This window comes from Alosa pseudoharengus, unplaced genomic scaffold, assembly GCF_046254945.1.
Source record: "Alosa pseudoharengus isolate Yale_2024_CS ecotype anadromous, Long Island Sound unplaced genomic scaffold, YU_APseudo_1.1 YU_APseudo_1.1_scf_13, whole genome shotgun sequence".
Taxonomy (NCBI): Eukaryota; Metazoa; Chordata; class Actinopteri; order Clupeiformes; family Clupeidae; genus Alosa; species Alosa pseudoharengus.
Genome location: NW_027468598.1, coordinates 27,878,095 through 27,900,801, shown reverse-complemented (window position 1 = coordinate 27,900,801; position 22,707 = coordinate 27,878,095). Strand labels below are relative to the sequence as shown.

The 22,707-nt window shown below is 45.4% G+C and overlaps 1 protein-coding gene across 2 annotated transcripts in view; it reads right to left on the bottom strand.

Annotated features, from left to right (window-relative positions):
* Positions 1–22,707, bottom strand: part of porb (P450 (cytochrome) oxidoreductase b) — a 28,983-nt gene that overhangs the window by 5,663 nt on the left and 613 nt on the right. The window contains exons 2-11 of one of the 2 annotated variants that reach the window (XM_076282748.1): positions 20,314–20,503; positions 8,596–8,644; positions 8,123–8,251; positions 7,512–7,661; positions 6,035–6,159; positions 5,458–5,547; positions 3,679–3,777; positions 2,377–2,493; positions 968–1,086; positions 367–548 (exon numbers count right to left, since the gene is read on the bottom strand). In XM_076282748.1, coding sequence (XP_076138863.1) covers positions 367–548; positions 968–1,086; positions 2,377–2,493; positions 3,679–3,777; positions 5,458–5,547; positions 6,035–6,159; positions 7,512–7,661; positions 8,123–8,251; positions 8,596–8,644; positions 20,314–20,489 — 1,236 coding nt within the window. In that variant the 5' untranslated portion in view covers positions 20,490–20,503. Of the gene's footprint in view, positions 1–366; positions 549–967; positions 1,087–2,376; positions 2,494–3,678; positions 3,778–5,457; positions 5,548–6,034; positions 6,160–7,511; positions 7,662–8,122; positions 8,252–8,595; positions 8,645–13,188; positions 14,147–20,313; positions 20,504–22,707 lie in introns of those variants that run through there. The other variant, XM_076282749.1, reaches the window with a different exon arrangement.

Genomic DNA, 22,707 nt, shown 5'->3' with positions numbered 1-22,707 from the left:
GTGCACTCTCACAAGGCTACAGAGACGCAAACCTGTTAAATGCCTTTGTGTGTGAGTAGAGGTGATCTGCTGCTTTACTCAATCATTACAGGGGGGCGAGTATGAACACAAAGAAGTTATCGAACCATTGTTATTTTTTTATTTGTTTTCCTGTGTGAGTGATGCTTTAATTATGTTAAAGGCAAGCTATGTGTCTCCCTCTAGTTAGTCACACAGTCTTGTGCGGAGAAGAATTTGTATTTTCAGCTTAAATCAATAGATTCTCTGGAAAGCTCTTCTGTCTCTTATACAACAGCGTCAACATCAGGCACAGTCTCAATGAGCCTGAACGGAGATGGAGATGGAGATGGAGATGCCCCCCTTCACCTTGCCCTCGGCGGAGGAGGAGGCCATCTTGCGCATGTTCTCCTGGTCCTTGGGGTCAGTGGCGTACTGGGCCAGCTCGTAGAGCACGTTGGTGCGCGGAGGATGCGTGATGTCCAGGTAGTGGGTCAGAGCGGTGCGGTAGGTAGTGGGGCAGGGGAATGGGTGCTTCTTATTGGACTCCTCTGCGAGGGACAGACACACACACACACACACACACCTCAGGATGGTGGTATGGACTAAACATGACAGGGGAGCCAGCACATTTCCTGAGTTTCTACACAGCACCAAAGAAAGCTGACAACTTGGCACAATTCCCAAGGTCTTTGATGAATTTTGATGAAAGTACTGTCTTAGGAGTTGTATTTTGAAGCTGTGGTCACAAAAGATACATTTACATAATTTCAAATTACTAAGAAGAACTCTCAAGAAATATGAAATTCAAATTTGTAATCTGTATTTAGTAATGACTGAAAAACTAAATCTAAACAAAGGCTGCTCTCCCTCCCCCAGATGCGTGGGCAGACGGAGAAGCCTTCAGATGATGCCATTCATCTTTCACACAGATGTTGCACAAACACACTCCACAAGGTTAACGTCATACCGTCAAGGTTGTTGAGAGAGATAACAGTGTCGAGGTCCACTCCAAGGATATCACCCAACTTGGTCACAATAGTTGTGTCATTGATGGGATAAACAGCCACGTGATCTCCTGACTCATACCTAGAAGGAGAGAAAAAGAGAGAGAGAGAGAGAGAGAGAGAGAGAGAGAGAGAGAGAGAGAGAGAGAGAGACTCTTTCAGGTCACATTCATAATTTGGTAACAGTCACGTACGCCCCCTCCTGAGAAATGTCATTCAGGCAACAGTGCAGTAGAACACCATAGGCCCTCTGCCAAGACTGATGACATGCTGAAAAACCAGCACAGTACAGTTATAGCTTATAGGGTCTGACTAACAACCCAGATAAGCACTCAGAAATCATTCAGGTGAAACACTGCTGTAAGCAAGCCTTATCTCACCTATTAGCACCGTATCAAAGACTTGCCACAAAGCAAAAACCACACCAATGACATCATCCGCAAACAATCTCTACTATATCAATATGTATCTTCAGTTCAGCCTTTCCAGTCATGCATTTCACTGACTGATATCAATGTTTTAATGTTTTCTACAGAGCTGGCAGTGATGACGCACTACTCTGAAGAGAGCACTGCGTCTCTGTTGTTCCTCTCTAAATTATGTGGGGAGCATCTTGGCTTTGGCCATTTGCAGTGTTGTTGTACTCGAGTCCAGGACTCGGACTCGAGTCCGAGGCATGAGCTAAATTTAGAGACTAGTGACTTGACTTGGACTTGAGCACTTAATGACTCGAACTTGAACTCCTACATTCAGACCATGCAGACTTGGAAATTGAGACGAGGACTCGACTTTATTAGGGTATAACTGTAATATGTCATTATAATATTATTTGGTATAGGATTTTAATATCTAAATTATTTTTAGTATTAACATTAGTGCAATACTGCTTCATGTCATACATCACGTCATGTTCCTACAAAACGGACGTTAAATTTAATGGCGCCAAATGCCTGGAGACGTGAATGCCCCAAAGGTTGTCAGTTTTGCATTTGATAGTGACTCGACTCGGATGAGTAGTGGACACTTTGAACACTGGAGACTCGAGGCATAGTGACTTGACTACAACACTGGCCATTTGAGCCTAACGTATTTCTGGAAATCACACACACACACACACACACACACACACACACACACACACACACACACACACACACACACACACACACACACACACACACACACACACACACACACACACACACACACACACACACACACACACACACACACACACACACAGCTCTGCGTTCACTCAAAGATGCGCTTAAAGCCCAGGCTCACATATCCAAACACCTGTAATGGTATCCTATGGTGAGGTTCATCCATCCTAACACCTGTAATGTTAGTCGTTACTCTATTTGAGCGTTACCTGATCTTGGATCCGGTGATGTCCAGTTCCAGGTGCATGAGGTGGCGGTCGCCCCCCTTGTTCAGTTTACGGTTCACCGTCACCGGTGCCAGGAAGGGGTTTTTAGAGTCAAAGGGCCTGCGAGAGAGAAATGAGAGTCAGAATGGCGAATCTCACACACCCAGTCATAATTTATTTTTTAATGGACATTAATGTATATTTATTTCTAAATTTCTCCCAGTAATAGAGTGCAACAGGGGCCACAAAACACAAAAATAATTAGGATGTCGACACAATAAAGATGCAAACGAAAGGCAAAGGGATAAAACTTATAATTTCTCTTCCTGTGTACAAAACAAAAGTGGGCTTTCTTAGAAGCAAAGACATGAGAGAAATTTGTTGTGCTAGTTGCCAGGGAGCCTCGCATCACAGGGATCACTGAATTAGCCCATTATGACTCATCGCACCAAGTCTACCAAGTGATACTGTTCCGAGGAACAAGCTGACATAGCGGGTGAGGTAAGTAGATAGGAAGCGGAGATCAAACTCCGCTTCCTATCTCTGGAATCGAACGTCGCACTAACATAGCTATTTTACAGCTCCCCAACCTGCCGTGTCAGAGCCGACGTCAGACGTGCAGAGGAAGCCAAAGCGGCGAGGACACTTCAGTTAGTCAGTCTCACTTACGTCATCGATGGACCATCGGCGTGATAAAGGGGGTCAGACTAGCGGTGCTAAACAGAACTGCAGGAAACCCAGGTGCTGGTTTCAGTCAGAGTACACTTTGGGCTTTGAGGAAGTGGATATACTACACACCAACTATTTTTAACTAAAAGGGGCGATAGTACTACTATTCATCTCCTCTAAATGCTATGAATTCGCACCGCTTCAGGTCAGCCAAGGATGCTGTCAAATAAAACAAATAAGTAAACTAAGCTAAACTGGTGATCCAACTCTAACTGAAAGTACATTTTTGGTATACACCTTCGATTTAGATGATATTTGTGAATACATTACAGATTAATTACAATAAATTACAGATTCACAGGCGCCCTAATTTCATTGATGGGCAACTGGGAACAAGTAAAGGAGTGGGTCGAGTCTTAATTCAAATTAAATTAAACACACAGGTTGTTTAATAACTCGGCAACGTCTTCTTGCTAATTTAATACTATGAGTAAGAACCTAGACATAGAAACATAGAAATTAAGGTCATGAGCTTTTATGGTTCTGTTAAAAATAACCATCCTTGCAGACACTGCCGATGCACATGCGGTAATGCTGTGAGGAGCTCTGTGAAGCCGTGATTGGCTGTGAACTCACGGTTTCTGGCTCTCAAAGCTCTTGAGTCGACCCAGCTCTCCAGTGTACACTTTGTTCATGTTGAGGTCGTCGTGCACCTTCAGCTCGTACTGACGGATGCTACAGCAGGGAGAGGGAACAGAGAGGGTGGGGATCAGCACAGTGTGTGTGTGTGTGTGTGTGTGTGTGTGTGTGTGTGTGTGTGTGTGTGTGTGTGTGTGTGTTTGTTCATGGTGAGGTAATCCCTCACTTTCGCTCATAGGTTGTGGAAATAGGGGGAAAGGTTGTGTGTGTGTGGCTTTATCCGTCATCTGTCAGTCACATCCATCATTGTGTCTGCCTATGTGCCCGACTTCAGTATCTGCCAGAGTGTGTGTGTGTGTGTAAGTGTATACTGTGTGTTTGTGTGTAAGTGTGCTTTCATGTGTGTGTGTGTATGTGTGTGTGTGTGTATGTGTATGTGTGTGCAAGCCTAAGCTTGCTTTGATGGTATGAAATTACAATAATTTAGTTTCAAACACGAATTCCAAATGACATGCATTCCAAATGACACCATCAATCTTCCGTCAACATGTCTTAATTATACGGGTTTGTATTATGTTTGCATTTATAATATAGGTTGTCATTTTAAAAAATCCTTGGTGTGCAAGCGAGCGAGGGGGAGGGGGGGAGAGAGAGAGAGAGAGAGAGAGAGAGAGAGAGAGAGAGAGAGAGAGAGAGAGAGAGAGAGAGGATCTGCAGATGTGCACATCACAGAGCTCCCCGGTCTGCTTTGATGGGGATGAAGCTTTGAGAGGCTAGTAGGCCATGCTAATACTAATGCAGGAGATTTCAAAGCAGACGGGGAACAGAGAACAGAAGGAGAGCAGCTGCAAGGCACCAGGACTCCGGTGACAGTCTAGGGCTGTCCAAAAGGACACAGTCCCCAGCTCTCAGTCTCAAGTCTGTCCAAAAGGACACAGTCCCCAGCTCTCAGTCTCAAGTCTGTCCAAAAGGTCACAGTCCCCAGCTCTCATAGTCTCAGGGCTGTCCAAAAGGACACATTCCCCAGCTCTCTCATAGTCTCAGGGCTGTCCAAAAGGACACAGTCCCCAGCTCTCTCATAGTCTCAAGTCTGTCCAAAAGGACACAGTTCCCAGCTCTCATAGTCTCAGGGCTGTCCAAAAGGACACAGTCCCCAGCTCTCCCATAGTCTCAAGTCTGTCCAAAAGGACACAGTTCCCAGCTCTTATAGTCTCAAGTCTGTCCAAAAGGACACAGTCCCCAGCTCTCATAGTCTCAAGTCTGTCCAAAAGGACACAGTCCCCAGCTCTCATAGTCTCAAGTCTGTCCAAAAGGACACAGTCCCCAGCTCTCATAATTTCAGGGCTGTCCTACAGTCCCCAGCTCTCATAGTCTCAAGTCTATCCAAAAGGACACAGTCCCCAGCTCTCATAGTCTCAGGGCTGTCCTACAGTCCTCAGCTCTCTCATAATTTCAGGGCTGTGTAATGGTTGTCCACTCACTCACTATACAGTCGAACACAGCTCAGTACTCTCATGAGGACTGGTATGTAATTAAAACTCAGCCATTAAGTTAAGGCTGCTATTATGCCCAGAACACTGCATACTATAAAAACAAAAATGTGAGTGTCTGTCAGTCGAGAGAGAGAGAGAGAGAGAGAGAGAGAGAGAGAGAGAGAGGGAGTGACTATCCTTGAGCCTGCTTTGAGTTTGATGCATGCAGGGCAGATGAAACACTGAGTGAAGGGGGCAGAAGGGGCAGGGAAGATGGGGGTGGGGGGTTGGTTAGACCACTAACCTGGACTCCTCGCCAGTGGCCTCCACTCCAAAGTGCTCACACATGGCCGGCCAGAACTGCTCCCTCCACGAGACAAAGTCCTCCTCCAGGCTGAGCAGACACACACACACACCACAAATCATCATCATCATCCACAGGGCTTACACTCAACACAGTAGAAATAGGGGTGAGGGGGAGGCACATGTTTGTCATTTAGAGACGATCCTAACGAATGGAAAGATGTGCAAATGAATGCCCGGGCTTCTATTCAAACAACTCGACCGGAGGCTTGGCTCTCAGATAAAGCAAGCCGCCACTGACTCACTGCCAATGGAGGAGAAATAAATTACTCTCCTGGTAGATAACTAAGGTTGTACGTGTCTGTTGGAGAGATTTGCAACAAGTATTTACAGAGTAAAAGGACTAGAACCCATATATCTCCAGCTTCAAAAACACACAAATAATTAAATCCAGGATGTGTATCATCACAAGTCAGTGTCATAAACAAGCCCCATCTTTCATTTCCTCCAGGTCTTTAGTGAGCGCTAGACTACGTTGCTCCTCTTTTCTGATTGGTCCACACCCTCGTCATACTCACTTGCCGTCGTCGTCTCCCATGCCGAGGTCAAACACTCTCTTGCCTCCAAGCTCTTCCAGTCTCTTGTCCACGTATTTGCCCATGGCGTTGTAGTGCTCGTACGTTTTATTTCCCAAAGCAAACACCTACACACACACACACACATACGGCATTCAGTTTCTTATTAATATTAGGCTGCTCCTCAAACAGATGCTTCCATCCAAACAAAGCAACGTACATTTATGTCAGCACAGCAGGCAATTTCTGAAAATGCAGCCAATGCCTTTAATGCAAAGTACTGCACAGAAAAGAACATAGAAAAAGGGCCCAGTCATATACATGTATATAAGCACTCATATCTATACTTATGTTATGGATCTATATGTGTGCACCCTTTGAAGGCAAATCTAGGGCCTAAACGCTGTTGTTCAAGTCTTAACCGAGCCTGGGCTCAAGATGCAAATGTAAAACACATATTTAAATACCTTCCAAGGAAGAGAGTGGAATCTATAGTCCAAGTCATCACACAGCTAACCCAGAGGCTTTAGCTAATCTGCCCATTTCACTAGTGTTTGGGAAAAACTATACTTATACTTATATATATATATACTTATACTAAAACACATACTTAAATACCTTCCAAGGAAAAGAGTGGAATCTATAGTCCAAGTCATCACACAGCTAACCCAGAGGCTTTGGCTAATCTGCCCATTTCACTAGTGTGTGGGAAAACTACACAGACAATAATCCCTCCGCAGGGGTCAAGGGTCACTGCAGTAATTGACCATGGCGAAAGAAATAAGGCCTCTGGGGTAAATATTTGTTTCAGTCATGTGTGCTTTGAGTGAGTGAGTGAGTGAGCAGAGGGGTGCTGGTGTCAAGTAACTGCTGAGCCACTCAACTGGGCCACATTCACCAGTCTGTCAAAACTGCTGTGTCACTGCAATCCCCCAAAATGTTGCTGCATCAGCGAGACTTAAGCAAGAGCGGAGTCTCAAATCCAGATCCTTATTCACAAGAACATGACTCAACTTCTCCATTCTGTGGAGACTGATGTGAACCATACACTGGCTCACATCAAACCATAACCACAATGGCTGACCGCAGTGGCCGATAGTGACATGGGTCAGTCATAATAGCCTGACGGTTCGACTCAAGGAGTCCTTCACGCCCTTTATGCTGCAACCGTGACGTGCTCATGTGGGTTTTCTTAGAGCTGCCCCTTTTCAGTGATAAAGCATCTTCACAGCACTGATGGTGAATGACTGACATCAGGTCCCTCGACTTGCCAAATTTGCTGAGATCACTTAAATGCTTGGGCATGGTCTTATTTGCCCCTCCGGTAACATCCTCTTTCCCACAAGAGCATGACTAAGCGAGTCACGTCATCAAACAAAACAACTCATTCTACTCCACAGGCTGAGAAAGACTGTCAAGTCATGCTGGGACTGGCAAAAAAAGAGGAAATGATGTTGAGGGAACAGGAAGTGGAACTCACGGCGAAGTTGAGTCCATCCAGGTCTGCGTCGCCTTCCTGAAGCCAGTCGTAGAAGTCCTGGGCATTGTCCGTAGGGTCGCCCTCGCCGTAGGTGGCCATGCAGAAGATGGCCAGAGAGTTTTCGATCTCCGACAAACGCGCCAACTCCGACTGTAGACAAACACACACACACACATTTACTTACACTACGCAGCAGCTAATGCAGGAATGCAGTACAGAGCCAAGGCACCCCACGACTGTAAACATTACACAGTCGAGGACCACACACAAACACTCAAACACTTGCAGCTGTACAGACGCACACGCTTACACAAAACACTTTTTTATTACTGATAGAAATAACAAAACAATACAAGTACAACAGGTAAAACTCACTCACTTCAGTTTTTTTCTAGAACATTCAGCGCCCTAATGGTTATGGTTATGGTTATAGGATTTGGCCGACTTCTTTGTCCAAAGCGACCTTATAAAGCCCTTATCAAACATAAGGTCATTTTTGTCATTTCTGCTGTACTGTGAAATTGTGATGTGACTGGAGGGCCTATGAGGAGAGGTCTCATGATGATGAGGAGGAGGAGGAGGAGGAGGAGGAGGAGAGGTCTCATGATTACCAAGTCGTACTCCTCCGGGTCTGCAGCCATCCCCTTCATGCCGTAACGCTGGGCATCCTTGGACAGCCGGTTGGAAAACTCCTCGGCCGTGCCCGTCTGGGAGCCGTAGAACACCACAATGTTTCGGCCCTGGCAGAGAGAGATGGCAAAGATGATACACACATGCGCCACAGTTCACTCTTCAAAACAAATGTGTGTGTCTGTGTGTGTGTGTGTCAGAGCTCCAGTAAAAAGACCTTCAAGTCCTGACATGAACTTGGCAGAGTTACACACATCTGAAGTGAATAGAGGGCAAATTCTGAACAGCCCTGTCAACACACTAAAGCGAGACCTCTCACAGAGCACAAAGGCTCCATTCTAGAAAATTGCGATTTAACAGAATTTATAAATATTAACATTGTTGAACAGAATCAGCTGGATCTACCTGCCAGATCATTGCACTGGAATGCAAAACTACTAAAGTGCCAACTTACGGTTTTCTTCATTTTCTCGATGAAGCTGGTTTCCCTGGTGCTAGGGGCTCTGGAGAAGGGAAGGAACACACACACAAAGACACACACAAACACACACACAAACACACACACAAACACACAGTTAGTTTACTCAGCTTAGTTTGACCAGCGTCTGCTCTCTACTGAGCGTGCTCAGTACGATCACCATGAACAAGGCCGTGCAACAGCAACACAAGGGGGGAGAAGCCTCGCAGCCTCAGTTCCACTTCATTTATGTGATTACAGGAGCTTAGCAGGAGGCATCTCGCCTTGAGGACCCAGGAGGCGGCTGTAGACAGGCCGGCCCAAAACAAAAAACAACCCGCAGGGGGAAACCATGCTGCCGCTGGGTGCATGTGCAGCAGCACACAAACGCTACGCTAGGCCAAAGCTTTCAGCACCAGATCATACGAATAGGTGCTGACCAGCTGTACTACTCCACTGGGTTTCATGGAAGAGCAGTACACCAAGGGGTTATATATTGATTAATAAATATATTCTTTCATACCAATGATATAGCGCGATGATATTGTTTAAATAAATGATGAGTTCATTTTTTGCCTATACAGAGGTGACCAAGAAGTTAGCAATTATTGTCCAAAAAGTATTGCTACACCACGATACTCAATATGTTGTCCAACGGTGAGCCATTTTTCCCCGTTGCACCGACACAGGATTTTAGGGTTCCCCCACCTGCCAAATCCCACTTTAACTACCGAGTACACCCATCTTTTTTTATTTAACCCTTAGAACCCTAAGCTGTTTTTAGGGCATTTTCACTACCTTTATTCATAAGGATTTATTCTGGTCATTGTAAGTGCCACACACATATATTATATATTGTTTTTTTCAGGAGAGTTTAGGCTATTCAGATCTGCCATCATTTCATGTATTAATACTAGCATTGATTTTATTTTGATTTTTAAAGAATTAAAATATAAAAAGTGTATTATAAAAATTCTTATATTTCGACATGTATCTCACCACTGCAAGCTCACAGCTCTACATGCATTTCATGTGTGTGTAGGGCAGACTGTCCTGAATCGGGCAATATAATTGCCATGTTGGAGGGATACTCTGGGGCTGAGCAATTTACAGAAATATTTGCTGTGTGATTTACGGAAATAAATGCCATTTTTTATTTAGTGATGAAAAATGAACTTTCTGCGCTCCATATCTGTGACACGAACTGATCTGACCTGACTTGACCCGAGGTTGCGTGTTAGCCTGCGTGCCTGTGTGTATGCAGTCATAATAATTCTCAACTCTTTACTGCATTGCCATGAACAAAGTAAAGGCAAAAAAGGTGTTTATTTGTTGAACAAATTGGAATGCAATGTGAGCCTTGAATTGGATGCCATGCAGGAATTTGCTAGGATCTCAAAACCGGAATATGAACATGCTTTGCCATAGAGAAACACATGATAGCATTGGATTATAAACATGCTTTGCCAAGAACAGACAAAAACGTGGGGTAAGTCCAGCTATATGAAGTTATTATTTTGCTGTCACTTCGTCTGTTTTATAACCCAGAAGGATGTACTTGGTATCAAATGATAGCTCTGAGTCTTCTCTTTCATCTGACATGCGTGGCATATCTATGCGATCACGGGTCCGCGAGTAATTCAAACGAGAGTAATGAGTGTGCAGCGTTGGTTTGTGTACATGACGTTATTATTTTGCAGTCACTTCGTCTGATTTTATAAGCCAGAAGGATCGATAAACATGGTACCAATGGATAGCCCTGTGCCCCCTCTTTCATCTGATATGCTTGCCATATCGATGCGATCACGGGTTCGCGAGTAATTCAAACTAGAGTAATGTGTGTGCAGGTGAATGCAGAGAAGTATAGACTGTAAATATGATGCAATTTGATTTAATTTCATGATTTTTTTAAATTTTCATACTTGATCGTGAAGACAAGTGTGTAGTCTCGTTGGAAAGCCCCACTTCTGCTCTGTCGTGCAATAAAGGTTTCATCTCGCTGCGATGAACCGTTCCGGAGCATTGTAACAGAGAAGAAAGGGTGTGTTTTTTGACGCACTTTGCGTCAATCGGGTTCTAAGGGTTAATTCATTCTGCATTCATTCTCCCATTAACTCCTGTATGGGAGACCACACTGAGATGCTACTATATGTATATTGGCATAGACTCATGCTGTGGGGTGCTATAGTATATTTGATAATGGTACAGACTCATACTATGGAATGCTTCAGCAAGTATATTAATAGTGATATACTACGAAGTCATATTGAGCATGCTGCTGTATTGGCATAGCCATGCTGACAACATGCTGATGCATCAGGGCTCCATAAATCCAATATGCAAAAACAACAACAATCTTGCAAAACATTTACAGCCCTTCAGGACCCACATACCATGCAGGACAGCAAGGTCTCTTACGTACCTCTTCAACACACACACACACATACAAACACACACACACACAGGACTCACTCGGGGGCAATAGCACACTTATCCTGCCCTGATCTCCTCTCCAGTCTTCTCCTCTCTTAGCGCAGCGCAGCTCTGACCCAGTGACCGTGTATGGACACACCTTCAGCCTTTAACCTGCTGTCCACTGCCTACACCAGTGAAAGCACACACACACACACACACACACACACACACACACACGCACACGCGCACACACACGCGCACACACACACACACTCAATAAAGACTCACACCCCCTCAATAAAGAGGCGCACACGCGCACGCACACACACACACACACACACACACACACACACACACACCTTTGATTACAGCCCAAAGAAACAGAACTAGGGCTCTACTATCCACTCTCCTGGTCTACTTGCCCTGTGCTAAACCACACTGCCTTGTCCTCAACACTCCGCTCCATTTGAGGGTTGTACATGTGACTCAGCTATGACTCAGTGTGTTGGTATGCTGCCAGGGTTGGAAACTAATTTCTTAAAATGACTTAAATATCGACCAGCCACTGACAGACAAATGGTCAAATTCAGCAACCTCTCAACAGCAAATCATCATTTTGTGTCTGAAATCTATCAGCCACTTTCATATGTTATCATTTAACAGAACATTTGGCTGGGGCCTGTCCCTGCATAACAGTTCTCCAACTGCACAGCAGCGAACATGACATGGCTAGTGAAGGATGAGGATTATTATTACACAAGGGTTACATAGGCAGAGAGAGAGAGAGAGAGAGAGAGAGAGAGAGAGAGAGAGAGAGAGAGAGAGAGAGAGAGAGAGAGAGAGAGAGAGAGAGAGAGAGAGAGAGAGAGAGAGAGAGAGAGAGAGAGAGAGAGAGAGAGAGAGAGAGAGAGAGAGAGAGAGAGAGAGAGAGAGATTCCTCTTCCTACTCTGCTAAATGCTCTGGGACACTGGCCAACTGTTGCACAATAAACGGAACCAGTTTGGTTTTCTTCAGGCGGAGGGTCGCGGGTAGGGTCTGAGGAATTTAAGCAGCCTGTACGTCTCCCAGCCCAAGGGCTCACTGCTGATTGGTGCACCCCCCCCCCCTTTTTCTGTATTCAGAAACACAGTGCAGAACTCAGGCATCAACACCACACAGCGTCTTAAAGAGTATAACACACACACCACACACACACACTTTTCAGTGCTTAGGCCCAGCATAAACAATAACACAATTCATCTTAACAGTGAATGCTCAGAGTCATACAAAGAAGCCAAAAACTACAATTTCACAAAGATCAGTGTTGGGAATACCACTACAGTTTTACTGAGATCAGTGTTGGGAAGAGCACACCATTGGGAATATCACAACTACAGTTTAACTGAGATCAGTGTTGGGAATACCACAACTAGAATATCATTAAGATCAGTGTTGGGAAGAGCACAACTACAGTTTCACTGAGATCAGTGTTGGGAAGAGCACACCATTGGGAAAATCACAACTACAGTTTTACTGAGATCCGTGTTGGGAATAGCACAACTACAGTTTTACTGATATCAGTGTTGGGAAGAGCACAACTACAGTTTTACAAGATTAGAGTCAGCAAGAAAACTCGGTGTGAACACCACTGCTGTAACCTAGGGACCTAGAGGGTGATTTTACTATCCAAACTAAACCCACCTACTTTACAATCCCTCTTATGAGGCAATACCCAAATAAGCTATGCATAGCTCTATATTAAACTCTATGTACAGTACGCAAAACCAGCCGACTTCCTTCCAGCAAACAGGAGCATTGTATGCTCAGAGGACTCACTTAACAGAGCAGGACACGTTAACCACCAATGTGTTCCATGGTACTGAGTTCCCCAACATGTAATTCAGGCTAAAATGTTACAAAACAAAGATATCCGCTTTGAGTATTTAATAATAAAAAAATTATAAATAAAGTAAAAAAAAAACAGACAGCACAGTGCATGTTTTCATCCTTCCCTCCTCCAAATGACAACACATTCCGCAGGCGTTCTCCCACCGTTAGTGAAGCGTCAGCATGACTCTGGCACTCCAAAGGCCAGTCAGATAGACACAGACACAGACGAAGGAACCAGGGCCACATGTATGACGGGAGTGTGTGTCCATGAGTGTGCGTGCGTGCATGCGTGGAGAGCCACTGACCTTTCCGCAGCGGCCCTGCGCTCCTCCGGCAGAGAGAACACGCATCCCATGATGCTCGGTGGCTGCCTCCGAGCTACACCACACGCTGCGCTACGATGCCAGCGCTCCGAGCCACAAGCAAGCCATCAGGTCGCTGATCACACACAAACAAACACTCACTCACTCACTCACTTACTCAAGTCACGCACACACAGATACACACAGATACACACACACACACACACACACACACACACACACACACACACACACTAAAGTCACGCACACGCTCAGTGATGCTGACAGCCGAAGCAGCAAGCATGCGGCGGGCGAATCACACACGCGTTAACGTCCAGTCAGGATGACAAGCCCCCCCAAGATGGAGACGGATGCACGTAGCTGGTGTGGTCCTCTACAGCAGACGCGTTTGTGGAAGGCTGGTGTTATCACCACCGGTAGTAGCTGCGGATGGGGGAAGGCAGGTCCTATCTCACAGCACAGACATGGATGGAGGAAGTCCCTGGCGATTGTTTCAGGAGGTGGAGCAAATGCTGACCGCTTCCCCCTGGACGGGCGGACAGGAGCGCTACGACGATCACAACCCGAGCGTACGGATCAGCGTGGAGAGGAATGGTCTTGCAGATCCTGTGGAGAGCTCACTCAAGCGCGCCATGCTCTCTCTCTCTTTCGCTTTCCCTCTCTCCGTTTGTGTGTGTGTGTGTGTGTGTGTGTGTGTGTGTGGCAGAGTTAGAAACAAGAAAGCAGCCGTCCAGATGGAGATTTTGACACTGCTACCTATTAGCACTTTCCCTCTCTCTCTCTGCTGCTGGAAACAAACTGCTGCGGTGTTGCTCTCTCAGCGCGTGCACGCACACACGCACGCACACACACACACACACACACACACACACACACACACACACACACACACACGCACACACAGGCAGTCCTACAGAGTGGCGGAAGGCGCCAGTAACATCTGGCAACAACGAACAGAGCTAGACAGGGAAGAGAGACCAAGCCCAGCCTAATGAAATCTCCCGTAAATGCCAGTAAACGCAGAGTTCTCTCTCTCTCGCACTCCCTCCCTCTTTCTCTTTCCCTCACTCCGTTTCTCCCCTCCTCCTTCTCACAGCCCCTGTTGTATCCCCTTCCCCCTCTCACTCACTCTTTCATTCACACAACTCTCTCTCTCGCTCACACACAAAATCGCTCTTTCTCTCTCTCTCTCTCTCTCTCTCTCACGTACCGATTCCAACAAGATTAATGAAGTTATAGTTCTATAGCCAAAATGAACCATAAACATGCACCCTTATCAGGGAGAAGACAAGAGAGAAACACAGAGAGAGAAAATGAAGAAAATGAACGAGAGTAGGAGAGAGACAGACAGAGGGGAATTGACCATGTTAGAAAACACTTTCTATGGAAAGCTCACTTCACTAAAGCCCAACCCTCAGTCACACACACACACACACACACACACACACACAGCCCCCCACCTTCACAAAGAGTGAGATTACTATGGCAACCTCATCCATCATAAAGGGATTCTCTTGTGGCAAGCTAGGGCCTGCGCCATTCAACCGACCAGCGAGGCAAATTAGAGCTGGCCGACCCAGAAGAGGAAGAGAGGGGAAAAGGGAAGAGGAGAGGGGGGCAGACAGAATGGGGCGCTTGTCTCGCGCCTCAACTTTCCACCTTTCCACAGGCTGAGAGAACGGCTTGGCTGGCCTTTCCCCCCCCCCCACCGCTCTCCAGGGCCGCATTAAAGCCAGTTTTCTTTTGCTTTTTTCTCTCCCTCCATTCCCCCTATTAAACAGAGGAGAAGGGAGTAGGGAGGTGGGGAGTAGGGAGGTGGGGAGTATGGGGGGGGGGGGGGTGCAGGGGTAGGGGTGGAGAAAGGAAATAACAGGCGTGCTCAAAAGAACGGGAAGCGAATTGGGAGTGACGTAGGCCTGCACGTCTGATACAAGGGGGCAGGGGAATTCCCGGAAGTAGAAGAATCAATGTAAGCTGGAGGGACCACTTCTCTGCTAACCCCATAGAAGCCCATTCATTTTACGATTTTTTTGAAATACCATAACTTCATATAACATATATCCTGTGCCGATATTGTAGCTTCTGTGTAATCTACATAAACAATAAAAGGCAAAACAAGACTCGACTACCTCGTACGTAACGTTAGGTTCCCCTAAGAAGAATGTTTAGCATGTCCGGTTGTAGTGAAGCTAACGCACCGTAGGGGGATAACTGTATTGTTTGGATAAGAAGCTCAGTCCAGCCAGCACGGAAACTCATGAACAAAGCTATGTAGCCTATAGCATTGTATGTTAAAGTAAAGCATTGCATAGAGGCAAGTAAACCTAATGAAAAATGGCACTAACGATAATCATTTCAGAGGTTTTCGATGGATTGACCGTAAGTCGGAAAAGTGGAAAGAAGATTAGCTTCAAGGCTATAACTTTTTTGTTTTGTTTTAGCATGACTGTTTTTGAAGATGATCATGTGTGGTAGCTTCAACATTAACACGACTTGGTATCACTCGTGAGGATGATATTAATAATAATACATAAATAAATGTTTAAGAAGAATTTCTGTGTATCTATCATATGAGTTACAAGATTCAGTTCGATGGCTAACGTCACAAAGTTAAGTGTGAGTCTGCGCAGTACTGGGGGGACCGACTGAAAAATCGTTCTATTTTACTCTGTGCCCTCCCATTGAAAACGACGGAGTCTGTTCGTCCATTTCTTTTACTGTCTATGGTCTGATATGGACTCCACTTCACAAGGCACCACTTCCCATACTCATACACACACTTACACACTCACTCACACACACACACACACTTCCCATACTTACACACACACACACACACACACACACACACACACACACACACACACTTTCATGCTCTTACGCACTTACTGACATACTAAGGCCTCTTTTATTTTCTAATTACACTACTCTCTTGTCCACTTCTTGTCCACTTTGAAGGCGCATTCCATACATGCGCAGCAGTCCAAAACCTTTCGGTCAGATCCTAAAGCCTTTTGGTTTTCCACTGTGTGCATTTAGTGCCCTTGAAGCATGGTGGCCGGGTGAAGGGTACGTGCACATCCACACCGAGCTTTGCCAACACCCGCCGACGGTGACATTTATGTCACCTGGACCCCACGGGACCCTTGTGTGCTCATGGGTGCGGAAAACAAATAGTCTGATGTGTGTAATACTGAGTAGAGCTTACTTCACACACTCACACACTCTCTTACTTCACACAATAGCTTACTTCAGAAGCTAAACTAACATACTCGCTACCTTCAGACAGTCAACACACTTGCTTGATTCCAACGCTCACACACTCTCTTACTTCACACAATAGCTTACTTCAGACACTGACATACTCGCTACCTTCAGACAGTCAACACACTTGCTTGATTCCAACACTCACACACTCTCTTACTTCAGACACACACACCTCCTGAGATGCAGGCCTTATACAGGGTTCATCTACAGGGCTCAGGGGGAAAGGCCAGAGACCAGTGCTGGGGTTAGAGCTCGCTATCCCTTCCTGTTCACAGCCAAATGAAACCACCACAGTGTTTCCCACAGAATTAAATTCTATTTGTGGTGGTAGGTTTGCAGAATTAACTTGAATGCAACAGTTTTTAACAAATTAGCGCAGCGTGGTTATGATGCTAACCAGATTTAAGCACAATGTAGTACAACCTGGAAAATCAGTGTGGTGGTCAATGTTGATATTGTGGTGGGCCGCCAGAAATAAGTCAATGTATGGGAAACACTGCACCACCACCCTCCCTCCCTCCCTCTTACTCACTGCCTTGCGCCTACACACAAGTTTGTCACGTAAGCACTTCCTCTCCCTGGCCTCAGGGATGCCTTCGGCTTTACACAAGCCTCCGGCAGAACACGCCCCAGCTGCTTCCCCTCTGGCCACTCAAACACACTCCTCCTTGAGCCGTCACGGAGATGAATACCCAGACATGGGTCAGTTATGGCTCAGTTAAGGCTCAGTTGTGGCTCAGGTGCTGAGAGAGAGCTGCCGCCTACTGTTCTACTCCATGAAGTGGCATGAATGGTGTAAAGCTGCACCGACATCCAGTAATTAAAAACCACAACAATAGAGTACCGAAGCATAACGATGGTTTTCTTAATCTATTTAAATAAATGTACAACATTTCCAAGACGTTAGTATAATTTTTCAGAGGAATCACATACTTGATGACTTATAATGAATGCTACAATATAAAATAAATATATATGATGAATGGTACAATATACTGACCAATGATTTCAGAGCAGCCGGATAGCATTCAAGAATCTTGTTGTTCAAGAAACAACAACAACCCCTCCTTCAATCCCTCTACTACATCCAATAATGTCACCTATTTCTCTCTCTCTCTCTCTCTCTCTCTCTCTCTCTCTCTCTCTCTCAGTGCAAAGGTCAGTCATAGTCACGCAACCCTTTTCCTGTGTCTGGCCTCACGCCCCTCTGGCAGGGCACCGTGTCCATCAACACCATGCCATTTTACATCATGGCCCCTCCTGTGTCAACTCAAGACTCGTCAACTGGTCTTTCCACAGTGTGTAGTTCCCAGTCGTGACCCACCCCCAGCTGATTTGTCTTCAGACAAACAGGTTTTCTGATGGATAAGCCGTGTGTAGGATAAGCTGGTAACAGCAGCACTGTGAAGCTGATGTAACTCGAGTTTCCCCACTGAACAAAAGGGCAGCTGCATTAATAATCCCCTCAATACCTGAACTTTTCTCCACATAGACGCATGGGCGTGACTGGGTGAGGTGTAGCCTCTACTGCACTCAGAGAAGCTAAGGCATGCAGCTGTGAAGTGGGTGTGGGTGTATGTGTATGAGTGACTGCATGTTCACATATATATGATTAGATCAGTCAGCTCCTAGAGCATGTTTGTAGCCGTCATCATGCTAGGTAGCAACACATAAGTATAAGTATAAGTATATATACTCTTTTGATCCCGTGAGGGAAATTTGGTCTCTGCATTTATCCAAATCCGTGAATTAGTGAAACACACAACACACAGTGAACACACAGTGAGGTGAAGCACACACTAATCCCGACGCAGTGAGCTGCCTGCTACAGTGGCGCTCGGGGAGCAGTGAGGGGTTAGGTGCCTTGCTCAAGGGCACTTCAGCCGTTCCTACTGGTCGCGGATCGAACCGGCAACCCTCCTGTTACAAGTCCGAAGCCCTAACCAGTAGGCCACAATTGCCCACATGGCTGGGTAGTCACTAGGGGCTGACTTGGAATCTTGTCTGAAGTGCTGCCCCCGGGTCCATACGAAACCAGGGACAGATCAGAGCCAGATCTAGGCTGAATGTGTTGCTAGTGCCTGTTGCTAAGGGGAGGGCAGGGTGGGGGAGGCCGCCAGCGTTAAGGTGTCACCCTGGCAGACAGGAGAGAACTGGTGTCCTGTCTCCTGTAGCAACGGAGGAGTGCAGCTGGGGCCACCGGAAGGACAGAGTGTGCCAAACAAGCAGCCTTGCTCCTCTGGAGATACAGGAACACACATGGGGGCGGGGGCGCGCGCACGCACACACACACACACTCACAAACACCTCAACAACAGAGCTGTATACTGTACTCTTGTTTGTGCAGAGAACTATGTGAATCACAAAAAATTAACCAAAGCAGAACAGCTGTTGCTGATGTTCTTAAAGTAATTTGACTGAGCACTTTTACAGCACATTTTCTATGTTTATTGACAGATGCCATTGTCCATTTTACCAGTTCTTATTACACAATTGCCTTAATCTGCAGGCTTGCTTGCTTGCTGGACATTTGATACAACATCCCCCCCCCCCCACACACACACACACACTCTCTCTCTCAACCCCATCTATTGTCTAAGCCTGGCAAACTAACAGTTAATCTCAATGAGAGCATAGACAAGGCAAACAACCAATTCCACAATCCAGATTCAAATTTCTACAGGATGCACCAAATACAGCACATGCACCTGAGCGATCACAGCCCACAGACAGACTTAACTAGACCCCTTAGCTATGGGTGAAGCACACTACATCACACAGACGCATATTGGAGTGCATACGCCATGTTTCCATCTGGCTTGGCAAGAGACACAAAAACAACAAGACCCTTGAGACAGGACCGGGATAGAACACCACATCACACTCGACATCCCACTGAAATCCCAAACAGGGACCTGAACAACTGAACAGTTCGGTTTTGCTGAAATTGAGGTGACCCAGTCAGATAGGCTGTTTCAATTCACGGGCCAACATCACACACAGGAGGTGCAACAGCTGTGAAGTAAAAACTTTTAAAAAGACAGGAAGGAAAGACACTTTCACCAAATACAACAAGAACAGTGGTGCCCTGATAAGAGTGGATAAGAACACAGTAACCAAGCGTTGTTAAGTGCAACATCTTGCAATAAATTAGCCTGAAACATAATTCTTAAGCCCCTGATGTACTCAAGAACTCAATTCAAACACATTGCATAACGTAGTCTTACATAAAACTCATGTAACAAGAGTGCAACATTTCCCTTCCTTTTTTTCACTTTAGTTTGTCGACGACAGCAAGTTTTACATTGGCACATGATTTCCCTCTTTCTCTGTCTAAAGAGCTGGATTAATACAGGAGTTGAGTAACCACCAACCCACTTTCTAGGTTGTGACTTGTGATTTTCTAAAAAAAAAATAAATAAAAAAAAAACAGGTTTCCTAATGGCCATGCGAGATCTTAGAAAGCTTACAAAAGCAGCCATGTAAAGCTGGTGCAACTAGAGTTTCCCCTCCGAACAAAATGCCAGCAGCTTTCATAATGTCCTCAATACCTGAACTTTTCTCCACACAGACGTGATAAGACAAGGTCTAGTCTATCTACTCTGCTCAAAGGGGCAAAAACATGCAGCGTCTTATCCCATTTTTTCTTTCTGACTGGAAAGGATTTAAATGAGCCGAGCCTTGGATGCCTAAACTGAACACAGGACACCACTTGTCCACCTATCTGTGAGACTTCAACTGTTGGGGAGGAATATAACAGTGCTTCCCACAGGTCTACTTTCCTAAATATTAAACTCATTCACAGCTGATTATGGGGATGGGAGAGAGGGGGGTACTCACGGCATGTCAAGCTTCTTGAACTCGGGGATGGGCTCCGGCTTCTTGCGGAAGGTGAACCAGTAGATGACCAGGCCGGCGATGAGCGAGAAGAGGAAGATGTCCAGGTTGCTCAGGAGCGGCTCATCCGCCTCCATGAGATCGGGCTGGGTAGGCGCCTCCGACTGCACGTCCGCCATGACTGATAGCAACACTGCAAGGGTGAGAGAGAGGTGAGAGCTGAGAGCTGAGACAACATTACAACGTCCGCCATAACTGATAGCAAGTTAGAGAGGAGAAACAACGTTATAGCATTCGAGAGAGCAGACACAAGACAATCATGTCGGCCATGATGGAAAGCAACACCTTAGGAGACCGAGCAGGGGCAAAACATCATAACGTCCGCCACGTGTACTAGTAAGAGTAGGAGAGAGTAGCGACAACAAAATAACATTTATTAAGTCTGACAGCAAGGAAAGCTGAGCCAATAAAAACATTTGGACCCTAATGTCTACTAACGAGACTGGGGAGATAGCTGAGAGACAACGTTAATGTCCGCCATTACCATACCCTGCATCCACAGCAATGGACCTATCCACACACCCTTAACAGAGACTACTTATGCATCTTACTACTGTACTGGTTTGCAATCACATAAAGGCTGTCACACACTGCCATAAATCGCTATCGCGTCGCCGGCCGTGTGTGTAGGCCTTGTGTGTTTATTTGTTTATTTTGTTGGTTTTAAAGTCCTGGGTGCGGTGTCTGCACGCTCGTGCTGCAAAACTACAGAAACATCAACAAACTACAGGTCAGAGGCCAAAGATCAAGTGAGGCGGTTACACCCTAACTCCCTCCCAAGATCAGCACTGGACTGAATACTACAAACTAGATGTTACATAGCCAAGGAATACCTGCACAGAGACCATGCAAAATCAGTATTTAAATTATTTCAACGTAAAATGCCTCCAACATAGACTACACCCTCTTTTTAATGTACACAACAAAACCACAAAGAGGGATGCCCCAATCTTTAGAAGGTTCCAGACTTGGATTGTAAATGGTGGTCAATACGTTTTGACATTTTACAGAGCACAAGACAGCAGAGTGCTCTTTTCCCCTCAAAAACTGAAAACATCAGAGTATCCCAACACCAGTATACCAGATAAGTCTTTCAGTTACCTTAGTAAAATACTACAGTGTAGGCTAACTCATAAATACTGGTGAATCTCCCATTGGTCTTCCCAAAGGAAACAAGAACAGCCTGATCTGTTCCTACGGTAACATTTAGTTCTGAAGGTGTTCTGAACGGATTCATTTGGTTCTCTTGTTTACTCAATGACTGAGTAAAGGATGTAAAAACAAGTTATTGATCTCCTGCAATTGTAAAAAGTCAGTCAGTTAACTAAAATGATAAACTTCTCCACAGCTTACAAGTGAGTGATATCTGACAAAATACATGGACAACCAGGAAAAACAATGTCAGTCAGATTTCTTTTATTTTGCCTGTTAATCAGTTTCAGACTCTTAACAGTGACTTCAATCAACTGAATACATAACTAGCCCTTTCTCAGCACAATGTGTTTTTACTGGGATTTACTGAGCAGTTCACTGAGAATTAAAGGGAGAATTTTAGGGAGTTCATCCTACAAGCCTGTTAGACACAACTTGGACAAAGGCCACTTGAAACAATCAATTATTAAACTCAGAAGCATGACGTGGACATGTCTACAAAATCAAAATGACTAAGACTCAAACACAGGTATGCAATGAGAATTCATATATCATTTGTCTATCAAAACGCCCACAATCACAAATATTACAAATCTGCTCTTCGCCCTCCTCTATTAGAAAATTTAGCATTAGCTGCTGAACATCAGATCACCAGTTTTAAGTTTCACACCAGGCGGAGAGCTACAGACATTATACAGAAATATACAATAGCTACAGCTAAATCATTTTACTGGTTCCAAACAAAAAGAAGATATTCGTCTGACATGAATTTCGAGAATGCGCAGTGTCAGCCTAGATGCAACAACAGGGGGCTTCCTTCAGTCCATGCAGTGCAATTTACCGACCCTTGGTCACATGCTCTGACTAGACACTGGGGCAATCGCACGCAGCACTCCCATAAGAGCCACAACATGAAATCGTCTGGGAGTCTTGAAAACGTCAGGGACAGCTAATATTGAAGACAAAACAAAGTCTGTGCCGAGCTTAAAATTTCAACATTAACATTACCCTAAGTTAGCGTAATATCTGTAATTTAACTTCACTGTTACGACCAAAGATCAGTTCGATAATCGTTATGTCATTCATTGTGTTAAACTACAATAGGAGCTTGAATTAGCGAAAATCTGTCGGATTGTGTTAAAGCTAATGACGACGTTGGGATAATTTCAAACGAGGTCAAGAGAG